General features: G+C 42.7%; 1 protein-coding gene across 17 annotated transcripts in view; it reads right to left on the bottom strand.

The window, feature by feature from the left end:
• Positions 1–11,301: 11,301 nt before the first annotated feature.
• The window catches only part of KDM6A (lysine demethylase 6A), a 152,067-nt gene continuing 145,068 nt past the window's right edge, over positions 11,302–18,300 (bottom strand). For 9 of the 17 annotated variants that reach the window (XM_084295660.1, XM_084295673.1, XM_084295672.1 and 6 more), the window contains 2 exons: positions 17,315–17,441; positions 15,994–16,404 (listed from right to left, as the gene is read on the bottom strand). In XM_084295660.1, coding sequence (XP_084151786.1) covers positions 16,108–16,404; positions 17,315–17,441 — 424 coding nt within the window. In that variant the 3' untranslated portion in view covers positions 15,994–16,107. Of the gene's footprint in view, positions 13,916–15,861; positions 15,972–15,993; positions 16,405–17,314; positions 17,442–18,300 lie in introns of those variants that run through there. The other 8 variants (XM_084295671.1, XM_084295666.1, XM_084295674.1 and 5 more) reach the window with 3 other exon arrangements.

Here is an 18,300-nt window from a genome sequence, read left to right as displayed (position 1 = left end):
GAGGAATGGTTTCCTAATCCATAGCTTTTGTGGGCAACAGTTTCTTAGCCCAGGTTACACCCTCTGTCCCTCTTGGCTTCCCACTTGGTGCCATCCAGAAAGCACCAGAGCATCTTGGAGAACTTGGTATTGGTGCTCAACAACTCCTATTTGCAGGAGCATTCAGACAAGCACATTTCATGCGAGGGCCTTTCCAGCGAGCTCAGCCAACAACAGTTATTTGCACGTGCTTTTTATTTTCCTTCTGGTTTTCTGAGACTTTAGGATGCACTTGGGTCCCATTTGCCAATTACTCTCTACAGCCAGGTGCTCTAGATACTTTATTGCTAATTCTTCCTAAGTGAAACCTTAGCTTCCCCCATTATAACATGAATCTGGAAAGAAGGGCCTTAACAAAAATATTGAATGTCACGAGACATTACAAAATCACATCAGCAAGCACCAAGGTATTCTGAATTGGTTTACCAAGACACATTAATTTGATTAATATGTGAGTCTAGCTGCTACTGTATCCTATGTTTCTTTAATTCAGTGCTAAAAGGAGCTTGGTAGTCATCCTGAAATTCAAAGCAAGCAAACAGACATGAAAGAAAAATGAAATGGAACCAGCTACTCATGGCAAGTCCATTGAAGGGGGATGGAGGTACCCAGTTTCTTCCTTATCAATTGGAGAAAATGGCCAAATCATCTGCTCTCCTCTGCATGGGGATTGCCTGTGCAAGATGGTGTTTGGCCAGTTTTTAGTACCACTCCTCAAGGAAGAGTTGAAAAACTTGACTAGAGACCTGCTAGGAAGGGCAAGGTTTACCCAGATGTCCAGAAAAAGTGAAGATTATGTTATGTATATCAGGTGCAACAAGGTGTCAGCCCTTAGAGTTTTGGTCCACACATCTCACAAGGAGACAAGACCTCCTAAAAAAGGAGAGGCTGGAGGTAGCTGTTTGGTGTCTGAATCCAGTGAAGAAAATAGTGGGGTTACCCATCTGTGCATGGACCACCAGAACAGAAAAGGCAACAGGAATAAGCCAGTTTTCTCATTACAGATAGAAACCCTGGGTTTCTGGGATAGATCTACTTGCAGCATTTTACATCCTTGCTCTTTGGAGCAATTAGATGAAGTTATCCTTTCTCCACAGGTATCTAATTAGAGCTGAAGAATGCTGCTTGCCCTATAAAGTAGCCCCCAGTGCTGCTGGCACTCCTTGCTCCTGCCCTAAGGGCTACTGAAATCCCACCACTGAGTTTCTCACCTCTTCCTACCAGCAGGCTGACACAGGGCCTGGTTATGTGACCCCCAGCCCTCTCCTAAACTTAGGGATAGCCAGCAGTCAAATATTTCCTCACGAGGAAAATAGGCAATGAACGGTGGTGAGAGCCACGGCTGCACCTCCTTCACCCCCACCAGCTCCTCGTGTAGCACCTCTGCAGGTCTGAGCCCCTCACTTCTTTAGGGATTGACTGGCTGGGATTAGTGGTTTTAATACCACACTCTACATGTATTCTTTCCAACACACAAAAAATAAATGGCAATGGTTAGTCTAAAGCAAACTTTTTAGGTATTTTAAACAACAAGAACACACCAGCCTCTTCCGTGGGGATGTAAGAGAACAAGTGTGTCAGGTTTCACACTCCTATAGTACTACTCAGCGACAATGCATATAGCTACAATCCTTGCCTTACACAGTTCATTTGCTAAGTTACACGTAAAGATATCTTTTTAGACTAACACCCACAGAAGTGTCATGTAAAGTTCAATGTATTATGTGTTTTAAAAGGACCTTGTCAGTTATGCCACATTTCTTTTTCCTTTCAAAATTCAAACATTCACCTGAATAAAGGCTTGTCAAACTCATTCCTCTAGTGATGTCTTAAAATAGTGTTTTTTTTCTTGTTCTGAAAAAAATAATCAAGCCACTACGAATAATCAGAGACTTTCCACGGTGATGAGAAAACCCTTCCTCTCTTCATGTTCTTGGTATACAAAGAGCATGAGAGAGCTTCACCTTTGGTTTTTCACTCTGCTCTGGCTAGTGCAGCTGTACACATTGGCTCATTTTTCCCACCTCCTCAAGCTGGAGACAGAGAAAAGTGTCCTTAAATGTTTTCACTATTTCTTCTAGAAAAACAAAACAGGGATTTGTGTACAATGCAGGTACTGCTGAAGGACAGGAGGAAAAAGGCACTGGAAGAATGATGCCACTGGGTGAAAGTACTGGGATTAAACATTTGTCCAGCCAGAGCACTCGTAACCACTTCAGGAGTCACGTTAGAAGGGAACCTCTGTATCACCACTGGCCTTTCAAAGTGGAAATCCCTTCGGCAGATGGGCAAAGGATGGGAACAGTTATCTAGATTTTGGGAAACCAATTACGCATTGCTTCCCTTTTTCACTCATGGGGACAAATGTTTGCAGGGGTTTCCCTCTGTGTCTACAAGGGTGGCTGAAAGAAAGCAACCACGTGAGGAGCACTTCTGAATCCTCTGAACAAAACGATGAGGGAATCTCACAGCTTGCTCTGTTGAAGTGCATTGAGAAGGGCTCTCAGAAGTTAAGGCTGTTCTGTTTTGTTTTGTTTTGTTTTGTTTTCTTTTGTTTTGTTTTCCAACAGTAGCATTGGAGTTTCCGAGTGTGTCATCTAATGGGAGAGACCATGCTACTCGAGGGAGAGCAGGGCAGGGCCTGTGAAGCTGGACAGAACTTCACGGTTGTGCTCCCTGAGAAAGGAGCCAAGCAGAGCGTGCTAAAAATACAGCTTTTGCATGACTAAAGGATTGTATTTACCGCAATATAAAGTTACAGGGAAGGGCAGGCTGAGGAGAGTAGCTTCTGAATGGAGCCCACAAACAAAAATCTGACCTTGAGCTTCCACCAAAAATATATATTTTTATATATATATATTTACCTTAAAAATATTCTAACTGGCAATTCAAGGAAGAAGTAAAAAAGGCCAAATGTAATAGAAACAATCAGAGCTTTTCTGAGTGGAACAGCGCCTTCAAAAGACTGTCATACCCAGGGACACATGTGTTCATGGGATTTTATGAGAAAGATTGTTCACAAATTTGACAGAAACCCAGAGGTCCTCTGTCACTGTCCACTAGTAACTAGAGAGGCAAAAATCGAAAATTACTGGAAAAAGTCCCTTTTTTCCCATCCCTGGATCTGCGAGCAATTCCACTCCTGCTCTGAGACAGCAACCAGCTTCTTCTGGGGCACGTGTCCTAGATGCAGCCCCCTAATCCATGTCCTGTGCTGGGCAGGGATAGAGGGACACCAGGCAGCAGGTCAGTGATCTGAGCCCGAGGATGGGTACACAGGTTGCAAGGAAATCCGTGAGCTGCTCGTGACTTAACTTTCTGAGCTGTCTGTGGAGCGCAGCAGGAAAGCCTCGCCTGCTGTGCTTTCTGCCCAAGTTTTCCTTGAAGAGCCCTGCAACAGTGGGATCTGTTTAAAGCCACATTAGAAGCTCAGAGTAAATGTGTACCGGCAATAAATAAAAAAATAAATATACACATACCCCAGGTGGCTAAACAGCAGCACAACAGAGCGATTCAAAGCAAACAGACACCCTTCAAAAAGCAGAAATCAAATGCAGAAATTAGGCAAATTAGATGCAAGACTACAATAAGGCAGACCCAGAAAAAAATATATAAAAAAAAATCCAAGGAGCTACTTGCTAACAGCATGAGGGCTGATAATAAACCCTTTCTCAAACACACTAGAAGCAGAAAGTCTGCCAAAAGGCTTGCTGTGGCCAGCCAGCAATCCCAGCACAGGGAGGCTCAAGGAAGAGAAGGCTGTGGGAAAGCGTGCAATCAACTTTTTTTTTTTTTTGCAAAAATATTCACAAGCAGTGCCTCAAAGAGGAGGTAGGAATAGTAGCTTCAGCTCATCTGTTTAAAGCGAAATCAGGTAAAACCTACTGCTGCCTCCCTAGTTTTGGGGGTAAAAAGCCAGTGTCTGGGGGAGGCTGTGGTGTGGCAGATGCCACCAACCTCACCTCTACTAAGACTTTGATGCTGCTCTGCAGGGAAGTTAACAAATAATGGGTCTGGTGGGAATAAGGTGCAAGGGAGGAACCATGCTTAGACTCTGTGCCAAAGCAGGGACACAAGGGGTGGATATGACCCTGCTGAAGGGGGATGCTCATCATGTGGAGAAAACCAGGAGCAGAGCAGCAGTCTGGGTTTTCAGCGTAGTACAGAGGAAAACAAGATCACCAGGTGGGCATGGGCATGGGATTTCCCTGGGGGAAATCCCTAGGATTTGTAAGCCTGAAGAGGGGCACCTGTGGAGGCAGGGAGCAGGAGGCTGAAGCTGTAGCTCAAACACTTCCCTGTGAGGAAATCCCAGCATCAGGGATTGTATGGAGGTGGAAGGATATAACAGCAGAAGGATTTCTCTTCATCTTTGTTCTCGTATTTCTCCCCATACACAGATCTGTCCCAATATGTCAGCCCAAATGAGTTTTAAAGGTCACAGGAATGGCTGGGAAGGAGGGCTGGAGTGGGGGCTCCTGAGGTGAGAGCCCCATTCAGGGCTGGATACACGCATCCGATGACCAGAGAAACATCCTCCTGGGTGGAAAAAAGTGTCCTTTGTTCGGTGATGTCCATAAAATTAAATATGTGAATAATTTAACAGTATTTATGAATAAAGCTATTGCAACACAGCTACTAATGACTCACTGTCTTCTCATGGAAACACCCTAATTTTCCACGGATACCTCCTTTTGGAGAAAAGAAATGAAACAAAAGAAAAGAAAACCACCAAACTTGACGGAAAAAAGCTCATCCTGATCCAGAGACATCATCTTAATATCAGTGTTGTGAGTGGGAGGCAGCAAGAGCTGGGTAATAGCACATGGGAGCTTTGAGATCTCGGATCTATTAAAATGCTGGTTTGCCAGCACAGCCACTTTGCGTGTCTGGAAATTTTCATTCAGAACAAACCTTTGCCACAACCAAAAGCAAGCAGTGACACGAAAATGAATCTGGTATAATTTTAGAGGGCAGGGACTCTCAAGAGACCTGTTATTTCAACATCTGAAACATCTTTAGGTGGCTTCACTTGGATTAAACCAAGTTTCTCTCCTCTGATAGACTCAAACTGGTCCAAGGGTCTCCATCAGCTGTCTGTTTGCTTTTGGGAGTTTAACCTCAGGCTCACAGCACGTGTTTTCCTCTCCTGTGAAACCTGGTGGCTCCCCGCCTTCCCTGGTGCTTTCTTCCCTCACTCTTTTAACCTGTCACCACACGTCTGTCCTTTCTGACCACGTTTCTCAGGTATCTTCTGCTCAGCGGTGGTTTTATGACACTGGCTTGAGACGCTCTCCAGTGCAGGGGGAGTGCGGTGCAAAAGGGACAGCCTCATGTGGGGGCTGATGTGCAGGATACAGCACATCCTGCAGGGAGGGCACAGGGAGACTGCAGACGTGTGCGGAAAGAGCACACAGCTCCAGATGAAGAAGGGAAGGTGAAGAGCACAGATTTTCAGGTCAATAACATGGGGGGAAAGGATGGAGGTGGATAGAGAAAGATGTGACCAGTGTGTAGTGAGAAGGGAACTCCGCTCCTCAGAGCATTTCAGCACAGCAAGAGCCAAACCATGAAAAATAAATACAGAACTGCACAGTAATTCAAGTTAAACCAACATTTAAAACAGAGTCTCGATGAAGGAACCACAAAGGTGCTCAGAGGGCTGGAGCACCTCTCCTGTGAAGGAAGGCTCAGAGAGCTGGGGATGTTCAGCCTGGAGAAGAGGAGACTCCAGGGAGACCTCACTGCAGCTTTTCGATACTTAAGGAGTCTTATAAAAAAGGATGAAGACTCTTTACTTGTGTTGGTAATGATAGGACAAGGGGGAATGGTCTTAAACTAAAAGAGGGTAGATTTAGATTAGCGGTTAGGAGGGAATTCATTACTCAGAGGTGGTGAGGTGCCGGCCCAGGCTGCCCAGAGAAGCTGTGGGTGCCCCATCCCTGGAGGTGCTCAAGGCCAGGCTGGATGGGGCTTTGGGCAGCCTGGGCTGGGGGGAGGTGTCCCTGCCCATGGCAGGGGGGTGGAACTGCGTGGGCTTTAAGGTCCCTTCTGACCCAAACCAGTCAGTGATTCTGTGATTCTGTGAAACTAATGTAGAAGAGAGTTGGAGGGACATGAAGCCCTCATGGCTTTAAAACTTCACAGCACCGAATGCTTTGTCAGGCAGTCTGTCTAAGTGAGTCACCTTGCAAACAGATGCATAAATACCTCAAACTCTTTATCTTCTACCCTAGTGGCTATGCCATTGTCAGTGACAGGCACAGGTCTATGGACAGTACTGAGATAACCTCTTCATCATATCCTCTGGCCTGGCATTCTCCTGATGCCAACCTGCTCCTCAAACCCAAATTCTAGCTCCCTTCTGAGCATTAAATGCACTAAGAGAAGGCTAAGCCTATGTTAAAAGCCTATGTTAAGGATGCTTGGCAGTGACAGAAAGGTAAAAGCACGGAGGTAAAAGTGAAGACAAAGTGATGTGTATATTGGAGAGGAGAGATGAGCACAACCACTAAAAAGCACAGAAGCCATAGAAGATGTTTGGGAAGATTTGCCAGAAGAGAGAAGGAAATAGACTTTCTTCTATGACAGACCAATAGCTTACAAAAGCAACTGCACTAGGAAGGAGGTAAAAAAAAAAAAAAAAAGGAGAGCAGTGAGCAGCTCTCCTGCTTTATGTAGGATTTTCTTCTGTGCTTTCAAGTTTTTGACAGCAGACACACCACCCAGCTTCCAGAAAAGGGGAAGAAATGCACTTCCCTCCTCCCCAGCCATAGAACCCCCCCTTCTGAACTCATATATCCACCACTGCCCTGTATCCACCACCCATGCAGCTCACGAGTTCCCTAGGGCTTTGCTCCAAAGGCAGAAGTGCCAAACACGAGCAATAACTGGCAAGGAGGAAAGGAAAGAGCAAAGCAGAACTCTCCACCCCTCCATCCAGGTGCCAAAATCTGCCAGCACAAACCTTCTTATCCCTTCCCAAGATCCTTTCTCAGCAGAACACAGTTACCATTTTTTTTAATTTTAATTTTAATTTTTATTTTGCTCCTAACGCAGTCTCCATACCAATACACAGCATGCATCATCCAGCATCATGCCCAAAACACCTCCTGGCTGCAGGCAGAGGGGAAGGAAGCCGGGGTGATGCTGGCAGGCCCTCGGGCTCTCACCTGCAGCTTCCCAGCAGGGACCAGAGGACTGGCAGGCTGCAGCCAGCTCCTGGAGAGCACAGGGCAATCAAGTACCTATTCAAACCCAGCAGCACTTCATTCATGGGCTGTCTTGTGTTCTCCAATTTGTAATTGTGTAAATAAGCCATCGATAGCATTATCTGTGGCATTCTTCATAGCGCAGCAATAATTGCTGAAGACTCCATCAATCTCTGTAAACAGCATTTTACACTGATTTTGAAAATTAGGAACTGAAGTTGCACTTGTGATAATTGCCAGCTCATTTTGTTCTATACTGGGAAGCTCATCCCACCTTTGCCTTTTACTTTGTGGCCGTTCCCAAAGCAGTTTTTCAAAGTTACCGTGAACTACTAAACGCATGTGTTGTTTATCCATTAACCAGGATGGAGGAAGGTTCACTGAGCATTCATTCAAATAATTTTTTTTGCCTGCCCAGACTTTTTTCCCTGATGGACTTTGTTCCTTTCCTTCTTGGTTTCCTACCTATTTTTTAAAAAATAAAAAAATAAAAAAATTCTACTATTACCTCTAAGTACATTTCATAACAGCAGTGATTATTTTTTCCTATTCTTTTCGCTTTCTTTTTTTCACAGGAGATGTCTTCTGCTGTGTCTCTGGCATAGCCCTGCAGAAGTCCTGCCTGAGGCACACAGGTAAAAGCTGAAAGATGCTGAAATAGGATTTATATGTCAGAGTGCAACTTAGCTTATAACCACACTGTACTAGCATCACACAGTGCACACAGACAAAACAATTTCTCATGTCCTTGCTCGGGAATACTAAAATCTCTTGTTGCACTTCAGCACCGTGATGGATAATGATGACTGTCCACATAGATAACCCATGTGGAGATGAGGTCTTTTTCTCTCTCCCAAGGGGTCCACAGCCCAAAGTCTGTTGTAGGCTGGTTCCTGGGGAAAGTACAGTATCTTACTACAAAGCGTGATAGCATCATGCCATGTGAGTGCTTGGGAGGGCACCCCCATAGGGCACCACCGTGCTAAACTCCCGTGGGCATTTCTCAGTAACGTTATACTCTGTCAACCTGTCACTGAAACCATTTTTATGTATTTTAAATCTGCCAGCTGGGTATCAGGTATCTGTACCCTTCTCTGGTGGCTGTGTGTCAACATCCCCAGGCTGATCTGCCCAGGAACTTCTGCCTCCTCGAGCACAACCGATCACTTTACCACCTAAAAACCACCCTCCCGTGTGCTCTCACGACACTTTCAGTGTTACACCATCCAGGGAAGCATTATCAGATAAAAGCCTGGGCTGAGTATGAAGCAGCAACAGCCCTAAACCCCCTCCAGCTCAGCCTGCAGCTCGGGCTGATCTGGTCCCAGGGGATGTGAGTGTGCGGTGGACCTTGGTGGGCCCTTCAAGTTGGCATTAGACTTCTCAGTGAAGTGCAGTAGGTTTTTTGTTTGTTTGTTTGTTTGTTTGTTTGTTTTTCCACATCCCAAGTGATGCACTTCCTGGTCTGGTTTGGGTCCGGTCATTTCTGAAGCCACCCGAAAGTTGCCTGCAGACAGGAGGTGACCAAAGCCACCCACCTCCTCCACCATCCTCCAGAGAACTGCTGCAAAGGTCAGCCAGTCTGTGGGGTTGCCCATTGGCATTTTAGAGAAAATAAACCCCAAAAACCTAAAATTTCCATGTCTTTAAATCGAACAGATTAAAATTCCCTTTCAAATACTTTGTTCAACCTCTAACCAACCTGTCAATTAACTGATGCCCCAGCTTTGCTCTCCTCTGCCTGCTCTGACCTGGCTTGTCTTTTCACCAGCTTCAGTCCCAAACTGTGCGCCGTTTCCTATAACCCGAGCCTGACAACACCCTCCACAAGAAAAATGGTGGGACGGGTGTGACTTTTGGGAAGGATCAGGTCAAAAACCTGATCATGCTGCCCTCCACCAGAGAGGAACCACTGTCCTTCAGGAGCTCAGAGAAGGACCGGGGGGAGGCAGCAGGCTCTAAAACCAGACCCATCTCCATTCTACCTCCACCCTCCCCACACTTGCTCTGTCTGCACATACCCAACACCCTACTGTACCCTAGGAGGGGTAGCAGCAGTTGTGTTTTAAGGCCTTAATGAGGCTCCCGGCATCAGCAGACCAGCAGCCACCTGCAAACCGCTGCCATTGCTGCCATATCGTGATGCTGGAAGCCGAGCCCTTCCTGCTCTCGTCACGAAGAGGTGCCTTTTCCCTGCTTTATGGCTTCCCAAAGTAAACAGAGATGCACGCACCTCACCCGTACCTGTTCTTTTTGGACCATTAAATGGTTGATCTCCCCGTAACAACCCCCACAGCCCCATCCCCAGCACCGCAGCTGTGGGGGAGCCCGGCCTGCTCCGCAGCAAGGCTGCCTACACCCACTTCACTTCTTCCAGCATAGTGATACCACCCCAAAGCCAGGGCCAAAGCTCCTGCTGGATCAGTTGTTGTCCCCGTGTCCCTTGTTTAGGCCTGGTGAACCTCACTCAGTGGTGCTGCACCCTGTGTAACCCCCCACAGCATCTGCTCGGCCCCCGGTGCAGCGGGGAGGCTGCTTTCCCTCTCCACTTGCTGCTTTCTGCAGCTTTGCACGTAGCTGCTGGCATCGACAAGGAGACCTGATCCCCCAAAAAGCCACCCTCAAAAAAAAAAAAAAACCCTCTCCCTAGTTACGAGATGTGTAGGACACATTTGTTCCCCAAGTTCTAGGTAAAAGTGTCACACTTCCCCGAAATGAGGCTGCCCGGGGCCCCAGTGGGCCTCGTGCCCACATTGCTGCCTTGCTTGCAGCCTCCTCCCTGGCACCCCGTGCCTTCCTCTGTGGGGCCCTGCAGGTAGCAAGCCCTGCACTGAGCTTGCTTGAACCTGAGCTTCAGCTTGGACTTGTCTGGGCATCATCATCTGCTGTTCTCCTTCCTGTCAGTGCAGCCACAACCCAGGCAGCCGACACTGGCTGCCATCGGCCTCCCCCAGAAGTGAACATCCACCCTCTGAGCGCCTCCTCTGCCTGGTTCCCACCCTGTATAACGTGGCCGTGGAAGAGACGAGGCTTTCCCACCTCATAGATATGTCTGCTGGCACCATCCCTGTCATTGGATTGATGGGCCTTGGCCCTTTGCTACAGATCCGGACAAAATGGCGCTGACCTGCACTAATTTCAGCAAAGCAACCATTTTAGTACAACTTCCAAAATCCTTCCTCCACGTAGAAAGGTACAGATTCACAATACCTTATCTTTGGGATCACCAAGTTACCTGCCATATAAATTCAGGGGCTTTTCAGAAGCCCTGTCACCACTGGTCTCACTTACATAGCTACCAACAACCCTCCTGAAATGGACACCTGTAGACTTCACTTCTCCAGAAAAGCTGAGACGCTAATCCCAAATTGTATATCTGAAGGAAAACTTAAAAATCAAATGCTCTGATGAATGTATATGTGGAGGAACTTAAAATGAAGCTCAGAAAGATGCGACTATCCCTTCCTCCCCATATACGGGATCTCTTTTTCGTCAAGCTACCCCAGAACATTCCTCAGATAAGGAGTTGTGTAGCAAACGTTGCTATTTATTTCTAATTCCCCTCTTAATTCAACTTTTCATTACTTTTTATCTTGTTTGTGTGTGTGTGTGTATAAACACCCATTTTTATCTCATCAGTTTTAACCACATCTTAATAATGCCTCTCTTCTGTTAGTCCTGTACCTTCCAAAATTCAACAAGTGTCACATCTTTGGCCACGTCCATCCTTTTATATTTTGATCTTTAATTTGCCTGCTGCAGTGATTTGTGGCTATAAGCAAATCAGATTCACTTGCAGTTAAGGCTCAGCTGTGGAGCTCATGGACAACAGCCTAAGGTTCACTGAAGAGGTGAGTTAGGGTGAGTTATTCCCCTCCATTTTGCTTAGGAATCCCGCCTCCCTTCCCCTCCCCTCCCACCCCCAAACTGCTGGAAATATCTAGAGATTACAAATGCTTCGCGTGCATCATGTGTGTCATAATTTAAGAAGCAGAACTGCTTCACAATAACTACAATTGATAAAATATTAACTTGTGCTTTTTTTTTTTTTAATAAAATGAAACAAAAGCATTCTAAATCATAGCAGCTTATAGATCAAAACTGTCCATAGTTTAGGAGCATAGTGTAATTAAGAAGTATTAAAACTGCAAAATATTAAAGCCCTGCAGCAATTCAAATCCATGACAAAACCTTCATGCAGAGTGAGCAATACTGCCTGATGCTCTACTGATTTGGTCTACCTGTTCATTGGTGAAATATGATTTTTTTTTTTTTTTTTTTTCCCTTGGTAATGGTATATCCTCTTTTGCAAAGGGGAGGAAAGGTACAAAGCCCTTTTGATTAGCACGCAATAGCTCTTTCCCTAGTTAGCAATACTCTGTTATAGCACTGAGAAATGAGGACTGTTTGTTTACCATTAGTTGAGGTAAGTTATCTTGCTTTTATTTGGGTTTAAGACTACTGTAAAGGAGTAGCTTTTCAGTTGCAGCATGGTTTGTCAAGATTACAATATTTATGACTGCATAAAATACATAAGTAAAAAATTATGATTTGTAGAGTTTGTTATCAAGAGCTGAGACTTACATCTTTACAGAACTGTAAATACTGGCTTCCTAACTGCTAGCTGATAATTTTGCTGGAAAGAGCATTTGTTATACTTTTCTCGTATCTCTATACCCTTTTGTCCACCTTTTGTATAAACTAGCAAAAAAGTCATTTATAACTAAACTGTTGTAACAGCATTAGACAAGCTGTACTGATTCTTCATTAAAACACCCTTCATTTGAAGCTACAAAGGTAAGAGGCAATCCTTTTTGTTCAAAATAAACTATTAGCATGCTCTGTGCCTTTAACACTTCACATTGATTACAAAAAATTTAACAATGCAATCACTAACATACCCCACTAATGAGAAATTATGAGAAATCGTTTGATGCAGAACCTTCTGCATCAGTCAACTCTGATCGATAAGAAAGCTATCAATTTTGAAATTTAGATTTAATGCATTTTCAAGAAGCTAATGAGAAAGGAGCAACTTAAAATAAATACCATAATTAAAACTGCAAACTGTTACAATGATATATTATAAACTTGTCCTAAATAAACCTAGTGCTTCAAAAATTTACCAGTGAATTTGTATTACAAAGTATGTGAAAATACAATAGAATACCACAAAACAACGTCCTTTTTCTGGGTCAGCAATGACACCAAGGTGATTCAGTCTTAACTTCTTAAACTGTTAATAGAACATATTGTAATATATAAGTTGCAATTTGGTTGAATTCTAGATACCATCCCCACCCGAACTCAAATTCGCCTTTTTCAGTTCTCCTCTGAAACTAGTGCCAAACTTCCTGTCAAACCCGGCATTTTCTCGAAGAGCTTTAAAGTTTAGCCATTACTTATTTTCTACTACTATGTTTTGGCAGCAACTATTTATTGGTCTGTTATTGCAAAAAGTGCAATTTAACAATAAACCAGTCTGAAGGTCATTTTATGTCTTGAGGATACATACCATATATTTCTTTAAAAATAATCATACTTTTGTAAGCAATACTTTACAGTAGACACCTCAAATCTACCATAGATGTAAAACTTAAACCGAGAAAAATTTAGTCTCTAAATCTTTATACACATATTTATATTCGAATTTCTATATATATTATATATATACACAAGCACAAGAGTATATATAAAATATATATAATCAGATTCAAAAAAAGAACAAAAACTGGGCACTGTACATAAAATCTTTTTAAAACTCAAACAATAGAAAAACTTTAAACATTAAACAATTTTAATAAAAGTTTCTGTACAATGCTAAGCAGTTTTATTTACATATAGAAAATGTAATAGGAGTAGTGTTTGAAATTACAGAACTCCTTAAAATTTCAATGGCAGGTAATCTGGAAAAAATAACAGCATTCCATTCACAAATATTTTCAAGCAATAAATATGTATTTATAAATAGTGTAAATTTACATCAAGATTAGAAACAAAAATCACAAATCTGAAGTTTATTCCTTAGTCTATGTGCAACCCATTTATCTTTGTGACTTGGCTGTTAATTGTTTTAAATTTTATTTAGGAACCAAAAGTGTAACCGTCATGGTTTCAAAACAAGACAGAAAAACATAAAAGCAGTAAAAAATTTATATCACCTAACTCTTCACATTAAAAAAAAAAAAAAAAAAAAAAAAAAGTTGCCCAAAGAAAGACTTAAAATTTCTAACTACCTTACAAAGAAATGACCAGCTAAGCTAGTACTTTTTCCAAGGGAAATTCTGAAGGGGAAAAAATGGTTGAAACCAACTCATCAGCCCAGAAACAGAGAAATACAAAAGAGGTGGTCTTCAAGTCAGTAGTCTGTATAATGTTGCCAGTTTTGTCAGATATATACAAAACATGGAATTATTTTTTTGAAGTACAGCTGGATGAGCTTTATTTGTTTTGAGTTCTGGAGTAGGAGGCAGTGCTCTCTCCTGTCCAGTTGGTTGACACTCCGCACTTGGAAGGTTGCATAGACACAGCTTTCAGCCAGCAGCCTTACGGGATAGCTACAAAAATCAGTGGTGCAGAACTGGGTCACTTCCTGAATATCAGAAAAGTTTTCATTTAATGTCCATGAAAAAATGTCAAGATGAGGAGGATGGCAATGGAGGAGCCTGAAAAAGAAAACATTAAATTACCTTTTCTACAAGGGTGCAGAACTCAGTCGTTTAACCAAGATCTGTCCAAACGATAGCCATGAGAGTTTGAAGTCAAACACTACTGTTTTTATACATCGGGACTTTATCAAGTGGGTACTGGCATGTTTTCCCAACTAACTCAATAAAACGTATACTTTTATGACTGCTTCACACTAGGATTTTGCCTATACTGCAGACTGGGAGGATGTCTGAGTTGATACTATGTGAGCTGCCAGAACAAGTCCTGTTGTGGCAGCAAAGAGCTCCATGTGGGCTTCTTCTATAGGTCTGGCTATGTACTCTAAAACAGGGATTCTCAACCTGTTTACCAGTGGGATGGGCGGGTCATCCATTTGTGGCTATCCAAAAGCTCTGCGGGCTGCATTTTTACCCCCCACCTAAACAGTAACATATAATCCTGAAGTTAGGGTATCTGTGGAAAGGGTCTCTGGATTCTCTGGCATGGGGACAAAGCTTCTTTTTTAATCCTGAAACTCAAAAACAGAGTGCCTTAAGAGTGAAGGAAGTGAGGTATCTTGTTCCTGCCTGCTTTCAGGAGACGAGGTTTAGAAGATACCTATTTCCCAATATTGCAATTTGTAGCATTACCATAAAAACATTGAACCTCTGATAGAGCTTCTCCTTTCTTCTCTTTTCCTGCCCATCAGTTCTGTCATGATGTGGGAACCCTTTAGAAAGCTGCTCACAGTCCCTAAGGACACTGTCAATTGCACCCTAGTATCTACCTATGAAACACTGACACTAGTTAATTCCTGTATTCACTCCTGATACTTTACCCCAAACACAGAGCCTGTTAGGCTTGTGCCATCTCAGATGATCTTTGTCCTGTGACTTGCCACAGACCTCTACTCTTCTCCCTCCTCCTAGATCTGGGAGATGCTACCTTAAGGCTATGACTCTTCTCAATCAAACTGTAACCCCCTTTAAAAGAAATGATAGCGTGCATCAATTTCACTGCAGAACACTTCTGAATGCCCTTCAGGGCTGCAGGTATAGGCTTTGGTAGGTCAGGGAGCTGCTCACAGGTTGAGAACCCTTGTTCTAGGCACAGTTATATCACCACCATTGCCTATATAATATTATCAACACAGACAACAAAATGCCCTTCCCTGTCTCCCTCCTTTCTCCTTTTCCATCAGAAGCCTTCTTTTCCCATTCCACTCAATTGGATGGTGTATTTGAGAGCAGGTGTTTATTTATTTGCTTTTCTGTAACAGATCATCGCTTCAGAATTGCAGTATTTCACAAACTATAATGACAATGGGTTTCTAAAAGTACGAACTGAAGTTCAACCACCTCAGGCTCTGCAGGACCGATGAAGAGAATTAAATTCAGAGGACGTGGTCCTGCGCTCTCACCAGCCTCTACTGCTGAACCCCGAGGCATTAGCTCAAAGGTTGCAACTTAATCATGCTAGTGTAACATGAAATAATTGTCTAAACATACATTTTCTGCAGCACCTGGAAATGAATCAAAAGGCACAGCCATTTCTGGGCTGCTGTATTTAACTGAACATGAAATTCTCATAACGCTTTGTCCAATGTTTGTCTCCTTTGACAGGAAGGCAAGGCTTATCGTAAATAAATCCAGCATCGCTTTCACTGTGATTACAAACAAGCCATCTTTGCCTGAAACAATGAAACCTGGGTGAAATGTTAGGACAGTTGTGCTGACACAGTTCAAAGCAGGAGGCTGCCATGTATAGCACGAAGCTATAATGGCAAAGAGGCTTTTTGCTTTAAATTGAAATGCAAAGGAGGCCCCAAGCCAAAGACAGAACTGTTTGAGAGCATCCACTTGCTAAGCAGAAGGACAGTGCTGATTTGGGAGGGGATGGGTGAGGGAGGGGGAGGAAGGGGTCTGAGTGCATAGGATGCTCTGCTGCTATACTGACTTCATACCACAACCAATGTATTAGAGATGCTCTTGAACCTGGTGCTAGTTTCTCCAAGCTTCACTGTCCTGATTCTTCCCATCTCCATCTGATCCAGTTATGGTCTTCAGGTGATCTCTATTGGATTTTTAAAGCCACAACTTTATGAATTGTAACATCATACTTTTCCTGAAAACTCAGTGGTTATGTTCTGCAGTAAGTTACTAGACTATTTCACACAAATCTGACTCTGCAGCGTTTTGTTCTGTAAATATCACATACAACCCATACCTCCATTTGAATCAGAAAGTCCACGGTACTCATACAGTGGAGTACCAAGACAGTCTACAACTGCTTTACAAATAATGTATTTATGCGTCCACTTATTAATTTGACTTACTAATGTAAATTGATCATAGACTTGCATCAAGTCCTCCATTTTGTACTGTTCTAGCACCACAAAATTTTCCAGGTTCGTGCTTATCTTTCTTGCACAGTCTTGGCAATGTACAACATAGGTCTTTCGAGAATTGCTCTCACTAGTGACGAAAAGCAGATCAAAGACTTCCACCTATTAAGACAGAAAACAAAGTCAACTGTTACGATTTCGTTTTTAAAAAGTTAAAGCAAATACAGCTTTCATGGTTTAAGATATACACCCTTACCCTGAGCATATAGTGAGAAAAATTACATTTGTTCAGGAAAAGTCCATCTTCCTAAGGGTCATGCACTGAGGTGAAATATTCCAAAACCACTGCTAACATTACACTTCGGATGCGTGCATGAACAGCTCTATAGGAAACTTTTTGGTCAATATTAACAAAGCAGGATTTGCTCTGAATACTGATCACTCAGTATCGTGGGTATTTATAACAATTATATCTAGTTTTCCTTTTTTAAATTTGCCTGCAAAAAAAGTCGTGATTTATTCCCCTACTATTCAGTCACACATGCATCCTGCCCAACAGGCTTGGTCAGAAAATAACTTGAAACTGAATTTCAAGGAGTGGGAAACTTTTTTATTTTAAGCTTCATGAGAACTATTGTCCAATACTTTAAAGGAACTAGTAACAGAAAAGTAGAATCAAAAACTTCAATAAAAAGGTATGTCCTGTAAAGAAAATAAGTTTAAATTCTCCCTTTTTGGGGACTGTTGTTGACTTCTGACATGAAGACAGATATACCTTCAAACTGAAGGCTCAGCAGATCAAATTATAGGCAAGGAGGGGTAACAACTTTTTAGAACTAAGAATTGAAATTTGACCTAGTGAATAACAGTCCCTATGTACTGTGGAAAAGACTGAAGTAAAATACAACCTGTATCTAGCAAAATAGCTTAATAAACCCTTTGAAGATAGCACTGCATCACACGTATGCTTTGAGCACACAATAGATGCTGCAACTTATAGCAACAACAAAAGATGGGTCAAACTTTAAATAAATGTTACAACAGTACACAAGCCCAACATGCTTTTACTGACCTCACAAATGCTACAGTAATGAGCTGGCTCATCCTTTGCTCGCCCATGCCAGACAATCTCTTTTCCTGCAGCAATCAGAGCTTCCCTCAGTGTCTGACATTGTTTGAGAGTTCTTAACAGGCAATACCTGCAAGCAAAAATCGGGATCAGAGGGAGGACTACATTGGCATTCAGTTGCACATTCAGCTTAGCGTTCCATTTTATTCAAACAGACTACATTTCATCTCAGACCCCATACCTGGAGTTTCTTCTTCCTCAGGGATTTCAGGAAACACCTGGCTAATAAGAATCCCTGGACACATAACTTAGGCAGAAGTTAGACCACATGATTATGGACCTCTTAGTAAATGCATTTCATTTCTGTAATGGCTCTTTCCCTGCAACAGTACGTATCTTTAATTTTTGACTGGAATGAATGGACGTTTTAAAACATAATAAAATACTGTGGTCTTAAAAATGCATGCAACTTATTTTGAATTATAAATGTATCAGCAAAAAGTTAGTCTGAACTACCAACCTGACATTTGCGTAAATAATTATAAGCCTACCCAAACAGCTTGCAAAACTTAACATCCTAAAAACTCAATTACTTCATGAACAGTACCAAATTTTCAGTTATTCTAAGTCTGGAAATCTAGGTTCTGACATGAATCACTCTACACACAGTATGAAAAAAATCTACCAACAATCATCATCATCCATGTAAAAGAAACAGGGATGGACAGGTTGGTATTAGAAAAGGAAGTTCCTTCAAGGAAAGAAAAAATTAAAATGTACAAAAATTAATTTTAAATACATCTTATGAATGAAGAACTGGCCAAATTAAAACCAACAATTCTCTGCCATTCTTCTGCTAAGGATCAAGAGAGACAGAGAGAGAGGGAGGGAGAGAGAAAGTACAGAAGAGAACTGTATACAGAAAATGTAACTTGTTTTCTAGCATTGTATGAGCAGCATACATTCACTGAAAAACAAGCTGGCAAAAT

This window comes from Netta rufina (genome assembly GCF_964035555.1).
Source record: "Netta rufina genome assembly, chromosome: 1".
Taxonomy (NCBI): domain Eukaryota; kingdom Metazoa; phylum Chordata; class Aves; order Anseriformes; family Anatidae; genus Netta; species Netta rufina.
This window is presented reverse-complemented; position numbering and strand designations above follow the sequence as displayed.